The following is an 18,783-nucleotide window of genomic DNA, read 5'->3' as shown; positions in this document are numbered from 1 at the left end:
TAAATGAAGTCTATGCATTATCTCCTGGGCCTTAAGCTGCAGAGTTCTGAACAGTTTAGAGCCCATTACAGATTACCAATTTAAATTTCTTCTGGTGTACTTTCTTTCAGTTAATGCTATTCTCTGTAGTATGGAATCAGTCTAACAGCTGTCTTACACTATAGTTTGGGCTCTTCACAAAAATGTGGTATTAAAGGAATTGTAATCTCTATTGCAGAGAAGACAACCAAGATAAGTGAAAGTAGACAGGTCAGAAACACTTGGCAATGGATGAGGAAGACAGGACTGCAAGGCCAAGAGGCAGCTGACAGGCAGAACATTATGGGAAGGTTGGAATGGATCAGAAATGGAAGTCAACATGTTTTAGTAAAAGAAGAAATGTGATAATAAGAAAGGAAATCTACAGTGAGAGCTTCAACAACTAACTGAGAGGTAACTAGTCAGGACATTAATAGTTCCGGTCTGTCTTCATAGCTGAGGATTGCACTCAACAGGAGGATGGAAAATAGGAGCAGGCAATTCAGCCCTTAGTGCCTGCTCTACCATTCAATGTGATTGTGGCTGATTATCCAACTCGGTATCCTGTTCTGCTTTGATCTCTGTAGCCCTTGGATCTATGCCAAACTCCTTCAATGTTTTGGGCTGAACCGCTTTCTATGGAACAGAATTCCTCAGGACCACCTTTCACTGGGTGAGGAAAATTCTCTGCATCTTAGTCCTAAATGCCTTACCTCATTTCCTTAGACTGTGACCCTTCTTTCTGGACTCCCCAGTATCAGGATAATCCTTGATTTGATAATCAGGGACCAGTATTTTAAAAAGTATGCATTTATTGGGGAGTCAATGGTACAAGACTGTTGAACAGAAAGTTTCATTGGTAGTTTTTGGCAGCTTTCGATCATTAGTCCAGGCAGTAATTAATTGAAAATAGGCAGTAATTTGGAGAAGAAGTGTAGGACAATTTTTTATTTGATACTCTGATCCCCAGGATGACCCATGATAGCCAGGGTCATCATCATCTCAGGGTTGGGTATTCACACCAGAAGTAGACTTACAGGAATGTCCACTCAATATAATTGTCGGAATCTCAGAACAGCATCATACCTTTCCTGATGGAATCATGGATTGGGGCAGAGGGGGAAAGAGAATATCAATTAGTGATGGTCAGATTTGCCAGAAGAATTGTTTGCAAATTAATTTAATTTTCCTGCTTTTTTCCTCTCTCTTGCTGGACTGTTTATCGTTAAATTTCCAATTCTACCATAAGCCTCCCAATTGTGCTCCTTTTCCTCTGATATCTGACTGTTCTATACCTTGATTATTTTACTCCTTTCCTAGCAACCCCTCCCTCTTCTATACTCTTGAATCCCACTCACTGCCTGTTTCTTTTTCACTGCCTTCCCCCTATACCTAGTACTTCTTTCCCTGCTCTCTCCATTCTCTTCCTCTTCCCTTCTCCTCACCTCTCTTTTTAAGTTTGCTTCCCTTCACCTTCCTGTCTTCCTCTCCCTATTACCTTCATGCTAAGTCCAATATCGCCCAGCCGCTAACCTTGTTTCACCTGAATTGGTTGAGATCATCCATGTGACAAACCATAAGGGACTGAATGAACTGAATTTAAATTGGCCAGTACAGATAGGCACAATGAATGTAATTTAGCAGAATGCATTGACTCCTCAAATAACTATTACAATGGGTGGGCTTTCTTCAGTTCTTAGTATTTTATTGCCAGAAGCCTTCTTTTAAACAGGAGGGTCAATTTCTAAAGCATTACATGGATGAATTTAGATATTTTGAAGGAGCTTATGAAAGAAAGAGGGATAAACAGAGTGAAAGAATTATGTTACTTTGTTTATAGCTTTTCTTTACTGTTACATAGTTTTTAGTTTAAGTTTTAAACTAAGGGAGGCAGAGTATGTACAGAGACTGTGGTCAGAGGGTAAGAGAACAAGGTGAGAAAGAAATGGTGTGCTTTCTTCATTCAAGATATTTTGATAATAAAGATGAATTTTGTATCCAATTAATTATCCCCATCAATTATTGTTAATAGGCAATAGTCAATATTATTGGCTTGTACCTATGAGACAGAAATTCTAATTTATAACACCCATGAGACAAATAGACTTGATGAGAAGCCACAAGCAGATAGATGGCCATTTTCCTCATTGTAAGATTTTAGTATAATTGAATTTTGAAATAAAATAGACTTATTTATTGGAGATAGGTAGAAATAGAGAATAGGGAGAAGAATAGTGGGAAATCTGGGGAGAACCAGTGGGAGATTGAAAATGGTGAAAGAAGTTTACCCACAATAAATTGGAGTAGAATTAAGTGTGATCTGACTATTTTTTGTTCATTCATGGGATTTGGCTTGGCTGGCGAGGCCAGCATTTAGTACCAAGGAGTAGTTAAGAATCAATCACATTGCTGCAGGCCTGGAGTAACATGTAGACTAGATCGGATAAAGATGCGAAGTTTTTTCGCCTGAAGGGCATTCGTGAACCAGATGGGATTTCTTTCTCAACAATGGACAATGGTCATCATTAGATTTATAATTCCAGATCTTTTTCTTAAGAATTCAATTCAATTTCCACCATCTACTTTGGCAGGATTTGAACCATGATCCCCAGAACATTACCTGATTAACAGTCGAGGTAACACCATTACACCAACGCCTCTCCTTGAAAAAATGCAAAGCTTTTGTTATATTACAAATAAACATACTACAATGTTCGTGAACTGATTTGGGTTCTGCTAACACTGACAGTGACTGTCAATACAATATGCCACACCATTCATTATATTGAATTTATAATCGTAGTGGTGTCCTCCTGTTGGCTTGCCCTAGATTAATTTGCAACTGATTTCTAACATTAAATATATTACATAAAGAGAAACGTACTGCAGATAAAATTGAAAGGAAATATGTGAAAGGTAATAATATAAACATTAAAAAGTTGGATATGTATTATTCCTGACACTGTTGATTATCAAGTCCTTCAGTCATTTGTTGACACATACAGTGCAAAGATATGATCTGTGAACTATGGTCATATAATTTACCTTGTGAATGCCTCATGAGTCTTTTCCAGTCATATTTTTCTGCTTCAAATTGCCAGTTGTTTCAAATTAATTTTATCCTAAATATATTCATATAATGATATTATTGTGGTCCTGTTCACCGAGCTGGGAATTTGTGTGGCAAACGTTTCGTCCCCTGTCTAGGTGACATCCTCAGTGCTTGGGAGCCTCCTGTGAAGCGCTTCTGTGCTGTTTCCTCCGGCATTTTTAGTGGCCTGTCTCTGCCGCTTCCGGTTGTCAGTTCCAGCTGTCTGCTACAGTGGCCGGTATATTGGGTCCAGGTCGATGTGCTTATTGATAGAATCTGTGGATGAGTGCCATGCCTCTAGGAATTCCCTGGCTGTTCTCTGTTTGGCCTGCCCTATAATGGTAGTGTTGTCCCAGTCGAATTCATGTTGCTTGTCATCTGCGTGTGTGGCTACTAAGGATAGCTGCTCGTGTCGTTTCGTGGCTAGTTGGTGTTCATGGATGCGGATCGTTAGCTGTCTTCCTGTTTGTCCTATGTAGTGTTTTGTGCAATCCTTGCATGGGATTTTGTACACTACATTGGTTTTGCTCATGCTGGGTATCGGGTCCTTTGTTCTGGTGAGTTGTTGTCTGAGAGTGGCTGTTGGTTTGTGTGCTGTTATGAGTCCTAGTGGTCGCAGTAGTCTGGCTGTCAGTTCGGAAATGCTCCTGATGTATGGTAGTGTGGCTAGTCCTTTGGGTTGCGGCATGTCCTCGTTCCGTTGTCTTTCCCTTAGGCATCTGTTGATGAAACTGCGAGGGTATCCGTTTTTGGCAAATACCTTGTATAGGTGTTCCTCTTCCTCTTTTTGCAGTTCTGGTGTACTGCAGTGTGTTGTGGCCCTTTTGAATAGTGTCTTGATGCAACTTCTTTTGTGTGTGTTGGGGTGGTTGCTTTCACAGTTCAGGACTTGGTCTGTGTGTGTGGCTTTCCTGTATACCTTTGTGGTGAATTCTCCGTTCAGTGTTCTCTGTACAATTACGTTTAGGAATGGGAGTTGGTTGTCCTTTTCTTCCTCTCTCGTGAATCGGATTCCTGTGAGTGTGGCGTTGATGATCCGGTGTGTGTTCTCTATTTCTGTGTTTTTAATGATTACAAAGGTGTCATCCATATATCTGACCCAGAGTTTGGGTTGAATTTGCGGTAAGACTGTTTGTTCTAACCTTTGCATTACTGCTTCTGCTATGAGTCCAGAGATCGGTGAGCCCATGGGTGTTCCGTTGATTTATTCGTATATCTGGTTGTCGAATGTGAAGTGTGTTGTGAGGCATAGGTCCAGTAGTTTAAGTATGCTGTCTTTGTTGATAGGTTCAACGTCCTGTTGTCTGAACAGTGCCGTTACATCGAATGAGACCATGGTTTCTTCCTTGTCTATGTGTATATTTCTGATGATGTCCAAGAATTCCTGTGTCGATTGTATAGAGTGTCTGGATCCGCTGATCAGGTGTTTCAGTTTCTGCTGTAGTTCTTTAGCCAGTTTGTGTGATGGTGTCCCTGGTAGTGATACTATGGGACTGAGTGGGATGTCTGGTTTGTGCACTTTGGGTAGTCCATAGAATCTGGGGATGTTGTTGCTTTCAGTTTTTATTCTTTGTAGGTCAGACCAGGTTATCTGTCCGTTTTTTTGTAGATTCCTCAGTGTGTTGTTTATCCTATTGGTGAGCTGTGGGGTGGGGTCAAACTCCATCTTTTGGTAGGTGTTGGTATCTGCAAGTAGTTCTTGTGCTTTTTGGATGTAGTCTGCTTTGTCCAGGATGACCGTCATTCTGCCTTTGTCTGCTGGTAGTATGATTATGTTCTTATCGTTTCTTAGTGATTTTAGTGCTTCTCTCTCCTTGGTGTTGAGGTTATGTGTTTGTCTTTTCCTTGTTATCAGCGGTACGATACTTTGTCTCACTGTTTGTTGTGTCTCTTCTGTCACTCCATTGTTCCTGAGTGTGCATTCTGGTGCTGCTAGGAAATCTGCTGTCTTGGCGTCCCTGTGGTTGTAGTTGAGTCCCTTGGCCAGTATTGTTCTTTCCATGCCGGAGGAAAGATCACAGAAGCCCTTCACAGGAGGCTCCCAAGCACTGAGGATGTCACCTAGACAGGGGACGAAACGTTTGCAACACAAATTCCCAGCTCGGCAAACAGAACCACAACAACGAGCACCCGAGCTACAAATCTTCTCACAAACTTTGAATAATGATATTATCTTGAATGAATAATAATCTTGTTTCTTGACTGAAATGATAGGTCCAGGGAAAGGTGCACAAAACAGTGAGTCTAAAACTCACACAATTATCATTATTATTGGATTAGAATTGGTGTAAATCCCAAAGCCATTTTCTTCCACCTTTGCAGTCTTGAAAACTCTTTGGTGCCCTCAGGATTTTGTGCATATATGTCCAATACTACTGGTATAATAAAGGGTGGTAACCTATCGATATCCCATAACATATTATTGTACGGTGCAGTTACAATGATTAAGTTAACTGGTGAGTATTCAGACAAAAACGTGCATTGTTAAATACTGTAGTTGAACTCAATTTCCATCAATGCTATTACATCATACACAGAACATACTTTTATTATAGCCATTATGGAGACATGGCTGCAGGGTGCCAAGGCTGGGATTCAACATGAATGAAGGATAAATGAAAAGGAAAAGGGAGTGGGTAACACTGTTATTGAAGAATGAGATTAATATATTTATGAAAGAGGACCTTAGATCAGAAGATTGAAACATAGAACCAGGTTGGGTGGAGTTAAGAAACAGCAACAGGCAGAAATCATTGATAGGAGTTGTATATGGGCCAGCAAACAGTAGTGTTAGTGTAGGGTTTGATCAGGTGTTTATAGGTGCATGTATCAAGGGTAATACAATAATGATAAGGGACTTCAATCTAGATGTAGATTGGGTAAAGCTACTTAGCACTAATGCTGTGGAAGGCTGATTCCTGCAAAGTATATGAGATGGCTCTCTTGAGCCACTGGTTGAGATTCAGATAATGGGCTATTTTAGGTTTTCGTAAAAGAGAAATCTTTTACTATCTTTTTGGAAAGAACCTTTATAGGATAAGGCGTTTGGTATGCTTTCCTTTATTGATCAGAGTATTGAGTACAGGAGTTGGGAGGTCATGTTGTGGCTTTACAGGACATTGGTTAAGCCACTTTTGGAATATTGCACACAATTCTGGTCTCCTTCCTATCGGAAGATGTTATGAAACTTGAAAAGGTTCAGAAAAGATAGGGTGGGGCTGTTTTCCCTGCAGCATCGGAGGCTGAGGTAGTGATCTTATAGAGGTTTACAACATCATGAAGGGCATGGATAGGATAAATGGACAAAGTCTTTTTCCTGGGGTGGGGGAGTGCAGAACTAGACGGCATAGGTTTAGGATGAGAGGGGAAAGAGACTTAAGAGGCAGCTTTTACAAGCAGAGGGTGGTGTGTATATATATATATATATATATATGGAATGAGCTGCCAGAGGAAGTAGTGGAGGCTGCTACAATTGCAACATTTAAAAGATATCTGGATGGCTAAATGAACAGGAATGGTTTGGAGGGATATGGATCGGGTGCTGGCAGGTGGGGCTAGATTGAATTGGGATATGTGTTTGACATGGACGAATTGGACTAAAGGGTCTCGTTTCCATGTTGTACATCTCTCTGAATCTATAACTCCAAGAATGATATGTAGAATTTTACATTAAGTTGGTAAGTCAAGCAACCTGACTGTATGTCCACACTATAAGTAAACTAGTCTAATCTAAAAACAACACCTCAATACAGCAGTACTGATTGTGTTTGGCTCTAGCTGAAGCAACAGTGCATTAACATCCACAGCAAGGCAAGGCACGGATGCTATGAGCATACTGGAATACGCTAAGTGAGCGAGCATTAAGTGAGCAAGTGAGCAGCCATGTAGGGTAACCTGATCTACTCTATGATTGCTCATCCATGCACAAACTGTCTTTGCAGCAGCATTTCAATGTAAGTTGCTGGTGCACTCTGCAATGCAGGTCTGTACAGCTTAAGCACTATGCAAGTTGACCAGAGAGGAGTCTTAAGGATCATGGGGTGTTGGCAAATCCTGGATTCCAATGTCTGTGCATGAGGAGTGCATGTAGCTGCTCTGCATGGATCATGCTCTTCCACCGAAATCACCAAGTCACTTCTGTGATTTCCATGTCGAGAATTCTCGACGTCTAGTTTGTTCCGAGTGGTTGGTAAGATAAAAAGCAGTACATTAATGAGGTGAGATGTGCAGTTACTGAAGGCATTGAACAGGCAATAATCTCCCATAATTGGCAATTGGCTGCTTAACAAGAAACTTGCCTCAACACCTGGCAGGTGCACAAAAGATGCAGCGAGTTGCTCACGATACTAAAATAGGCCTCAGTGGATGGCTCATGCAATTCCATCACAAATCTTGGCATAGACCCCTCATTCCTGTCTCTATAAGATTCTACCCGATTAATTCATAAATATAGAATTGGTGTAAATCCCAAAGCCATTTTTTACATAAATATGATTTAATTCTTAAAACTGACACAATTGATAAATGGGGAAATTTCTCCCTTTGATAGTTATAAAGACTTAATATATTAAGGCACAGAGCTGCTCGTACTGAGTCAGAGGGTTCACAATTCCATAACATCCCAGATGTTTACACCAAATATGGATAACATTAGGATCAGCAATTCACACTAAGTCAAGTTCTATTTTTGTAAAATGTTTTTTTCCTGGGAATTTGCTTTAGTAGTTGACTCTCAATGCTATCATATAAATGCTGAATATACTCAGCAAATCTAGCAGCAACATGGAGAGAGGCACTGAGATAATATTTCAGGTCAATGACCTTTCTTCAGAACTGGAGAAGATTAGAAATGGAATCCATGTGTGGAGAAGAACACAACAGGAGGATAGCAATCTAAAATAGTACTAAGAAATCCAATGGGGAATTCAGAAGAAACTCTTTGCTCAAACAGTGTTGAGAACATGGAAATCACGACCACAGGGCATGCTTGAAGTGAATAGTATAGATTCACTTAAGGGGAGGCTAGACAAGCAATACGAGTGAATGGGGAATAGAGGGCAGGAAAATTCATTCTAAGTCCGGGCTTTTGGAAGAGGCGGAGGCTTCAAGTGAAACATTACCACATGTACTAAAAGGTATAGAGTTGGAACTAATCTACCCTGCCTTCCACTCCCTTTTCTAAACTGATATGGTGCATGAAGAGTGTTAACTTTTATGAATGCCATATCTCTGCCTCTGAGACCAATTTTAATCTATTGTGCTTTACAGGATTAAAGTGGTAAAGGTCTAAAGTGGGGTCAGCAGCATTGCTGTTGCCTGTAAGATATGGTCATTTTGAATCATCCTACTGCTTAATGTCCAAATTGTCTGAATGTTTCAGGCGGTAGGCCCCTTTAAATACACAGCTCAGGAGTTATTAGTAAACCCAGTTGCTGCTTTTGAACTTTTTAAAAATTCACTCAGAGGAAGTTCACTGCACTGACTGCTCCGGCAACAATTGCTCGTTATTCAGGGGCCACCAGTTTCATTCCTTTCAAATATTGATACAACAGAGTGGCTTGCTAGGACCTTTCAGAGAGCAGTTAAGAGTCAACCACATTGCTGTGGTTTTGGAGTCCAGACTAGGGAAGGATGGGAGATTTCCCTCTCTAAGGCAGGTTAGTAAACCAGATGGGACCATTGTTAAAACGTTATAACTGGCCATTCTGAATTCAAATTCCACCATCTGCTGAGCCCCCAGAATATAATACAGGTTGCTGAATTATTAGTCCAGTGGCAATACTACGACATCATTACCTCCCCATTCACAGTTCCATGTAGCCTACAGGCCATGAAGGATGGGTGTTCCTGTGTACTTCACAAAGGTAACTTGGATCATCCCTGCTTCTACCCTTGCCCCTTCCCATCACTCATGACAGCATGAAAATATAACACTTTACAACATTCTGAACTTAATATTGAGTTCAAAGTCTTCAAAGTGTGAACTAATTTCCATTCCTTGCCTTTCTTTCAGCTTTGCTTGTTACATTCTCTGTACCCTCTCTCCCCCTCCACCCACTCCAACGGGACTGTCTTCCTTTCCAGTCTGGCAGTTAGACTCACCATTGTTTGCCATTCTCAAATTCCAATCACTTAATCTGAACTATCAACATAGTTTATTCTCCAGCACTCCACCACCACCTCACCTCCACCATACCTCCCCCCCAAACAACAGCATAAATGCTGCCGCCTCCACACTTCATTTCAGCTCTGATGAAGAGTATTCTAGACTGGAAACGTTAGCTTGCTCTCTCCATGGATGCTGCGTGATCTGCTGTGATCTCCAGTATTCATTCCTTTCCAGTCTGGCAGTTAGACACACCATTGTCTGCCATTCTCAAATTCCAATCACTGAATCTGGGTTACTGCTATGGTTTGGAGGTGCCGATGTTGGACTGGGGTGGACAAAATCAGAAATTACACGACACCCAAGTTATAGTCCAACAGGTTTATTTGAAATCACAAGCTTTCGGAACATAGCCCCTTTGTCAGGTGAAGTGAGAGGGGAAGAACACAGACACAGAATTAATAGGCACTTGATCTCTCTGCCCATTAACTCTGTGTTTGTGTTCTTCCCCTCTCACTACACCTGACAAAGGGGCTATGTTCCGAAAGCTTGCGTTTTCAAATAAACCTGTTAGACTATAACCTGATATCATGTGATTTCTGACTTTGAGTTACTGCTAGATTGAGCTCACACTGAAGCACACCCCAAAATGAAAGCTTTTTAAATATAGATTCTGTTTTACTGGATCAGAAAATGCTAACGCCGTGACATTTTTAATCAAGTCCAAAATTTTAACTGGCATGACTTTATTATTTACATAACCATGTGCAATCACCTCATAAAAGATGTCCTCTTCTGTAAAATGATCTAATTTGGTTTCAAAATTAATCCCTCAATAACCTTGGTTATTCTTTGTCTTTTAAGGAAGTTCTTCTTTAAAATTACTTCAGTCAACGTTTTTTATGATCAGTGTTGACGGATTTTATGGGCTGTGGTATTTGCAGCAGTCCACGAAATCATTGAAGCCTCATAAAGTTTATCAATGTCTCCACATTTTAATGCAAAACACAATAAGATTCAACAGCCACTTTAAAATTGTGAACAGAAAATACAACCTATGAAAAATAAAAGCGTCTATCCAATATTTGTAAATATCCTTTATCCAATGATTTGTTATAATAGTACAAAGAAAGATGCAAGTTTTCATAGTGAATTTTAACTTTCATGTAGATTGGGCTCAGCAGATTTCCCTTGTCAGAAAGGTAATGAATTTCATGAGTGGGATCAGAATAATTTTTTACAAAGTATGTCCAAGAGCCATTAAGGAGGCATATCATATTATATTTAGTAATGGATTATTAGACAGAACTACAGGAAGAATGTTGTGAAACTTGAAAGGGTTCAAAAAACATTTACAAGGACATTACCAGAGTTTGAGTATTTGAGCTATAGGGAGGAGGTGAATAGGCTGAGGCTATTTTCCTGGAGTGTCGGAGGCTGAGGGTGATGTTATAGAGGTTTATAAAATCATGAGGAGCATGGATAGGGTAAATAGATTCTCCCTGGGGTGGGAGAATCCAAAACTAGAGGGCATAGGTTTAAGGTGAGAGAGGAAAGATAAAAGAGACCTAAGGGGCAACTTTTTCACGCAGAGGGTGGTACGTGTATGGAATGAGCTTCCAGAGGAAGTGGCGGAGGCTGGTACAATTACAACTTTTAAAAGGCATCTGGATGGGTATATGAATAGGAAGGGTTTAGAGGGATGTGGGCCAAATGCTGGCAAATGGCACCAGATTTATTTGGGATATCTGGTCAGCATGGACAAGTTGGACCAAAGGGTCTCTTTCCGTGCTGGACATCTCGACGAGTCTATAACTTTACTTAGATAACAGTTCTGTAATAGAGATCGTAATATGATAAAGTTCAATGTAATGTTTGTAAAGAGGAAATCTGATACAACTACTAAAATTCTAGATTTAAATGGGAATCAGTGGAAGACATTCAAAAACAGTTACTTTCCTAAATAGCTGTAGATGCCCAAAGAGATAGAATGCAACTCAAATCTAAAAGAAAAAGCACAAAATAAAAAAGCATAGGTGAGAACAGTGTAGATGTCCTAATTATAATCTTGCAAAGTTATCTTCATTCAGGAACTGTTACTTTAGATTGAAAAATTAAACATGCCACTCGCTTTTTAATAATGGTTACTTTGGGCTACCAGGGAATTGCAGACAAGTTAGCCCAATATCTGCTGTCAAGAAAGCATTATACTCCAAATCAAGGATAAAGTGACTGAACTCCTTAGGTTTTCAGCTAAGCAAAGGGAGTTTTTAAATGGTGGGTCATGCCTGTTGAACATGGTGAAATGTTTTGAGGGGGAAACTTCAGCATTGGACAGAGGAATATTAACAGCAACTCTGGCTGAAAGTAAGAATAAATCTCCAAGATAAATACATTGCAAAGATCAGTTGCAACTTACAAAGTATTCAACACCAGTGGAGATACATACGACAAACAACACATGCAAAGTATTGTCAGGTTTGGTAACGCACTTGGCAACTGATATTTTGCAATGGAGGTGAAGCAAGTTTAGCCTCATATTGTGCTCATTATGAAAAGTCTACAGGAACCTGATGAGGCTGTAAATTGAAAACTCTGGAACAGCATATTATTATGCAAAGCAGGACTGAGATTCTAATCTTCATACAAGGAAGTTTGCAGATTTGCCGTTGGTAGCACTGGAACCTTTTATGTATCATACCTGTCAGGGTCATTAACTTATGCTTTCATCTCAAATTGCTGACCTAACTGCTGGACTGTTATGGCTCAGAGGATTGCCTCAAGAGAGATGACAAATCTGTATGCTTATCCAGGAGAAAAGTAGCTTGAATTTGCTGCTACCTTCAGTGTTGTCTTTTGCAAAACAGACAAAAACAATTTACCAATCCAAGCAATTCTTTCCTTTATTCTATCTGGTGATAAAACTTCAGTTTTAGGCATTATGATTTAGTGCCAAAATTAGATAGCAGAAAACATTATCTTTTGTGATAGTCAAATTGGTTCTAATTAACCAAATAAACTTAAATTACAACATAGTTCTGTGGTTTAAAAGGTCTTTCTTTTCATGCACAGTGAAACTGAATGACCTGTGCCCTCTTCAATGACTAATTCAGATGACATGAATTTTGGCATTGAGATGTTAAAAATGGAAAATTTACAATAATCTTGCTACACCACCGGGCTACTCTCTCATTAGAGAGAGATAACTGGCAGTGGTTTAACCTGAGCATCACGATGCCTGAAGGAAGGGAGGAGATAGAGAAGGACAGTCCTTTGTGATAACCTCAACCAGTTCAGGAATTGAGCCCATATTGCATCACAAATCAACCAAATGAGCTAACCAATCTCCAATAGAGATGTTACAACTTTGCCTAAGTTTGTCTTCTTGTTCACCTTCATGAAATGTTGAAGCTAACTAACTGAGGAAGAATCTTTAATGACCAAAGTTATGCTTTCATTGGAACTAGCTTCGCCTCTTAACTACAGATTCTTCCTTCTAATCTAGCACTGAATTTGTCTGTTTCCCTTTGGGTGGTTTAAGTTGGAATAACTTAAATCATTGGCAAAACTCAAGTAAAGATCAATTACCTGCTTCTCTAGGTTGGATTGTGTTCTGGTATCTCTGGTTTCATGTTCATGCTGCTAATTTATTCATTCCTCCACAATTTTAAAAACATGACAGAATTTGTGATGTTTGTCCCTCAACAGAGGTGAGAATTAAGGTGCGAGATGCTAAACTTATTTCTTTTTCTGCATTCCTGGCTCCTTATACTTCATCTGGCATTTCTGTCGATTGGGTAAAAACAATGACTGCTGATACTGGAAACCAGAGTCTAGATTAGAGTGGTGCTGGAAAAGCACAGCAGTTCAGGCAGCATCCGAGGAGCAGGAAAATCGATGTTTCGGGCAAAAGCCCTTCATCAGGAATACAGGGTGGATTGGGAAGGTGTCCAGGTCAAAATACATGCACACCTCTTCTGAGTTTGGTGACCCACTGTGAGGACCACAGGAAAACTGTATTTTCTCCCACACACAGCTTTTGTGTAAAATTGACAGTTTTGGAAACCCAAAAATTGCAAAGGTTTTGGAGCCTGAGTGGAAACTGGGACTCCCATTGTGCACTCACAGGCCTGAAAGGTTCAGGACGTGGCCAACCCCTTAGGTTAAGGAAGTTCTAGAAAGATCTTCAAATTAGGCGATGTAGGTAGAAGAAAAACACAAACCAGGCAAACTTGTTGCTGAGTGTCATAGACATCACTCATTGGTTAGAGAGAGATAGAGGATCAAATATGTAATCAATTTCAGAAAAGTGTAAGAATAATAAGGTAGCAATAGTAGGGGATCTTAATTACGGAAATACAAGAGCATAAAATGCAGGACCAGAATAAGTCATTCCGCCCATCCAGTCCACTCTGCCATTCAATGAGATCATGACTGATCTGATAATCCTCAATTCCACATTCCTGCCTTTCCCACAATCTTACATCCCCTTTCTGATTAAGTATCTATCTATTTCAGCCTTGAATATAATTTAATGACCTGGTATCGACTGCCCTCTGAGAGATAAAAAGGTTCTCCTTATCTCTGGCTTAAACAGGTGATCCCTGATTCTGGGATTATTCCTTTGGTCCTAACCTCTTCCACAAGATGAAACAATCTCTGTGCATCTACCCTGTCAAGCTTCCTAAGAATTTTTTTTTTGCCAATATGGTCTCCTCTCATTCTTTTCAACTCCAAAGAGTATAAACCTAACCTACTCAACCTCTCCTGAATTGAAACCTGCAACCCATTCTAAGAAATTAAGACTTAACAACAATCTAGATTTGTTCAATGCAGTACATTGCATCAGTTGTAGGACACTTTGATCTTTGACTATAAATTCTGTGTCCTATGTTTTCTGCTCCACTAGTTACCTGATGAAGGAGCAGCGTTCCAAAAGCTGGTACTTCCAAATAAACCTGTTGGACTATAACTGGTGTCGTGTGATTTTTAACTTTTCCCACCCCAGTCCAACACCGGTACCTTCACATCAAGATAAGATACCATTTGGCCCAAATGAACTGGAAGCAGGTGCTCGCAAATAAAACTGTGTTGGAACAGTTGGCAACATTCAAGGAGGAAATGGTACGAGTACATAGCAAATATGTTCCTGTGCAGACAACAGGTGAGACTAAGACCAGAGATTCCTGGGTATCAAGGGTCAAAAAAGTTAGCACTAAGGAAAAAAAGAGAAACTAATGGCAGATAGTGAGAGCTCATTTCAGCAGAGTTCCTAGAGGAATATGAAAAGTGATGATCTTACAAGAGGGAATTAGGAAAGTTCAGAAAATGCATGATAAAGTGTTACAGTTGTCACACAGGGGTATCCAAAGGTTTTTTTTGGATATATATACAGCAAGAAAATAACTAGAAAAAAGAGTAAGACCCATTAGGGACCATCAGGGTAATCTGTGTATGGAGCCAGAACATGTGGACACAGGTCTCTATGAATACTTTGAATTGGTTTTCACAATGGCAAAGAAAAAGACAGGAAGAGGCTTCTGGATGAAGGTCTGTCAAAAAAAACAAAAGAAATTAACATACAGAGAGAAAGAGGGAGAAAGACAGAGGAGGTACTATAGGATTTAACAGCCTTAAATGTAGATAAACCTGCAGATGCGAATGAGATGCATTCCTGGCTGTTGAGGGAGATAAGAGATAAGATTAAATCTAGAGTCCTGGCAGCAATTTTCAGATTTCCTCTGGCCATAGGTGAGGTGTCAAAGGACTGGAGGACTATAAAAATTATCCCATTATTTAAAAAAGGGAGCTAGGGATAGAGCAGGAAGTTCCAAGGAAATCAGTGTTATCTCAGTGGCAATTAAGTTATGAGAAATAATTCAGAGGATAGACTATACCTGTACTTGGAGAGACATGGATTAGTCAGGAGAGTCAGCATGCATTTTGTTTTAGTAGGAAGTCAGGTTTGACAAAACTAATCGAGGTTTTTGATGAGGGGACCAATGTGTTGATGAAGCTAATGCATTTGATGTGGTCGACACAGACATTAGTGATTTTTTTGATAAAGTCCCTCATGGCAGAAAATAAGAGCCCATGGGATCCAAGACAAAATAGCACATTGGATGCAAAATTGGCTGAAACAGAGGATGACGGATCAAGGAAGTCTGTTGTCAACCATAAATGTAGAAGATGCTACCAAGAAGTTCAAAGCAGACAAATTGACAAGATGGTAAATAGTGAGGAGGTAAGCGAGGTCTGTTGGACAGATGGAAAATGGAATTCAACCCAGAAAAATGAGAGGTAATTTAGGGAGGAATTATAAAGGAAAGGGTTACACTGTGTGTGGTTGGAGCCAGGAAATTGCTGAAGATCAAAGGGATCTTGGTATACAATCCTTGAAACCAGCAGGGAAGGTTGATAAGGTTATTATGAAAGTATATAGAATATTTGCACAATTGAAAGTGCAGAGAGAGAACATTTACCAGGATGCTGCCTGGGGTGTCGTGTTGGAGATATTTGAAGAGATTGGATAGGTTGTGGTTGTTTTCTCAGGGTTGAGAGGGAGCAGGATAGAGGTGTTTCAGATTATGAGGGACATAGATAGGGTGGGTAGGAAGGCACTTTTTCCATTAGTATAAAGGTCGATAACCAAAGGGTACAGATTTAAGGTAAGATGAAGAATGCGAAAGCGTGAGTTGTGGATTACCGTATCATTTATATGGCAATAGGCATCTGGGACTCACTCTCTGCAAGATAGCTGAGTCAAAACTCTTGACAGTATTTAGATTTTTATGTGCATTTTCACAGCATTCAGGGCTATGCTCCTAGAACAAGTAAAAGAGATTACCACAGTCTGATTTTTGTTGACTGTTGCAGACATGATGGGTCATATGGCCTGCTTCTGTGTTGTGAATGTCTATGAATCTGCGTTAGTGGGCATTTTGTAAGACATAAACCATGAGAAAATCAAGCCCATAATCTTTTTCCAAGACACATTGTTTGGTTACTCAACAAAGTCTGCACTTTGTATTTATGTATTTCTCATTTTTTGTCAATTTAAATCCCTTTTTCATAATGCAAATTACTCTTGATTACTACTGGTTTGGATAAGTTACTGAGGCCAACATTAGAAGTTAGACTGTATCAGTCACAATATATCAATTTATCTATGCAGCTTCAGAATCTGTATTAAGTCAGGCTCAATAATTCCCCTACATCATGACATTCAATAGACCATCAACAGGAAGAAATATCAGGTTAGCAGTTTTATTTGAGAAGTTCTGAAACACAATGTTGTATTACAGAAGACAGATTCTTTTAATTGCCTCATCAGCCAATCTGGTCAGACAGATGCTCACAGAAGGGTATGAATTTCTGCTACTTCTTCTAATCTTGTTGGCTGTTTCACCCTTTTGAAACTATTATTTGATTAACAGAATATTTCAAATAAGTGAGAACTGAAGATGCACACAAAAAACGCAAAGAAAAACTTGAAAATGTTGATTGATTTCTGGAAGTGTTTGTTGTTTTGTTAATAGAAGCACTGTTTGGTTATTTTTATCTCTTGATAATAATAGGCCTACAATAATTAGAAAAACATCTTCAAAACATCTCTTTGAACTCTTATTGTTAATAAGAATCTGTGTTTAGTCTGACATTTCATTTAACCAAAAAGAATTTACCTTTTAAGAAGTATGTTCTGTAACAAAATGTCAAAGACCAATTAGTATTTAGCAAATACTATATACAGTCTCAGCATTGCTGAATGTTTAATTCATTTAACTGTGATACAAACCCAATGAATATGTATTATTAGTGTCAAAGTAATATGATTTTCTTCACCAGTTTAATAATTACATCAAAAAAGATAGTGATTATAATATTTGGCATTTATATTAAAGATGGAATTATATATTGATTGATTACATTTGTTGCAAAAGAATTTTGTTTTGAATTGAGCTAACTGAAAAATCACAGAGCATCTTTACAAAGTAAAACAGGACAGCCCCTTATAGTACTGTACTTACAATGATACAGGGGCTAAACTATATTTTAGAAGACAACCATTGAGAAATGGAGTGACCAGACTATACATGTTAGTTTTTAGTGTTAAATTGTCAGAACAATGATTGCTTTTTGGCACCTTTCTGCATGATGATACTTAGAAATGATGTTAATTAACAAAACATTTATGATTGTGACCAAGCCTCTCATCACAGTTACTCACTTGTCATGTTGTGCCAGACCATAAAACACCACACTTTCATCGCGAATTTCATATCAGGAACCATTTGTCTATTACTCATTTGATAATCTGGTATATGTTGTCCCTACCGCAAAATGTAATACTCTATCAACTGCGGTGTGTCATTACTTATTGCTGTAGTGAAATATATTTGGTCTTAAATGTCAGGGGAAAAGCGTATTGAAAAAGATGATTCCCAGATACTGAATGTAATATTCTAACATGATACCATAAGAAAATATTGTGTTCTTCTAAAATAACACTAATATGAGTAGGCGATGTTCATAATAACTACATCAAACAAGAATCAACAAATTTTCACCATCCCAGCTAGCTTTTAAATATAATAAAGTTGCCGTTGTATCATTAACCGCGGCAAGTTGCCTACCATATCTCAACATAAACTTAAAATGAATTGTATTTCAATGAATTGCAAACTGCAATTAACTAAAATTAAAACCCCCCCCCCCATATCTTTCCTGACAGGAAACAAAGCGAGCGGTTCTGCATGATTTATTAAAACAAATGCTGGATTAACTCTTCTTACCTGGTCGCCTTCCGGACAAAGTATGAATGCGCGAAGTCGAAATGATCATCCAGCCAAGCCTCGGTGCGTTCATAGTCGCTGAGGCTGGAAATCGCCATAGTCCCGGCTCCCTGTGCCTTCGACCCCGCTGTCTCCACACTCCCACTCTCAGCACCAGCCCCGCCGGGCTCTCTGTGTGTCACACTCTCCAGATTCTCTTCCTGTCTCTGTTTCTCTTTCACTCTCTCTCCCCCAGCTGCTGTCACTCTCTCGATTGTCACCCTCTGTCTCCCTCCTGGGCTGCCACTCTCTCTCTCTCTCGGGCTCTCTCTTTTTCTTTCTTCAGCTCCCACTTTCTCTTTCCCCGGCTGTCTCTCCCTCTCTATCCGGTCTGTCACTCTCTCGCTCCCCAATCCCCCCGGCGCCGCCAAGAATTGTTACTCTGTCTCCCCAGACTACACTCCCTCTCCCAACATCCCCCCCCCCCCGGACTGTTGCTCTCTCTCTCTCTCTCTCTCTCTGTCTCCCCAGAGTCTCTCGCCCGCACCCCACCTCCCCCAACCTGACTGTGTGTCTCTCTCCCTATCTCCCTCCCCTATCCCCGGACTGTCACACTCTCTCTTTCCCGAGACTGTCGCTCCCTCTCTCTCCCTTCCTAGACTGTCACTCTCTCTCTCCCCCGAGACAGTCACTCTCTTCACCCCCCCACAACACTGTCACTCTCTTCGCCCCCCCCCACTGTCACTCTCTTCGCCCCCCCCCCACTGTCACTCTCTTCGCCCCCCCCCACTGTCACT

The 18,783-nt window shown here is 40.0% G+C and overlaps 1 protein-coding gene across 2 annotated transcripts in view; it reads right to left on the bottom strand.

Annotated features, from left to right (window-relative positions):
• pde5ab (phosphodiesterase 5A, cGMP-specific, b) overlaps positions 1 to 18,382 on the bottom strand; it is a 115,312-nt gene extending 96,930 nt beyond the window's left edge. For both annotated transcript variants that reach the window (XM_072589658.1, XM_072589753.1), the window contains exon 1: positions 18,008 to 18,382. In XM_072589658.1, coding sequence (XP_072445759.1) covers positions 18,008 to 18,105 — 98 coding nt within the window. In that variant the 5' untranslated portion in view covers positions 18,106 to 18,382. The remainder of the gene's footprint in view (positions 1 to 18,007) is intronic.
• Positions 18,383 to 18,783: the final 401 nt, after the last annotated feature.

The sequence above is a fragment of the Chiloscyllium punctatum genome, chromosome 1 (genome assembly GCF_047496795.1).
Source record: "Chiloscyllium punctatum isolate Juve2018m chromosome 1, sChiPun1.3, whole genome shotgun sequence".
NCBI classification, from domain to species: Eukaryota; Metazoa; Chordata; class Chondrichthyes; order Orectolobiformes; family Hemiscylliidae; genus Chiloscyllium; species Chiloscyllium punctatum.
This window is presented reverse-complemented; position numbering and strand designations above follow the sequence as displayed.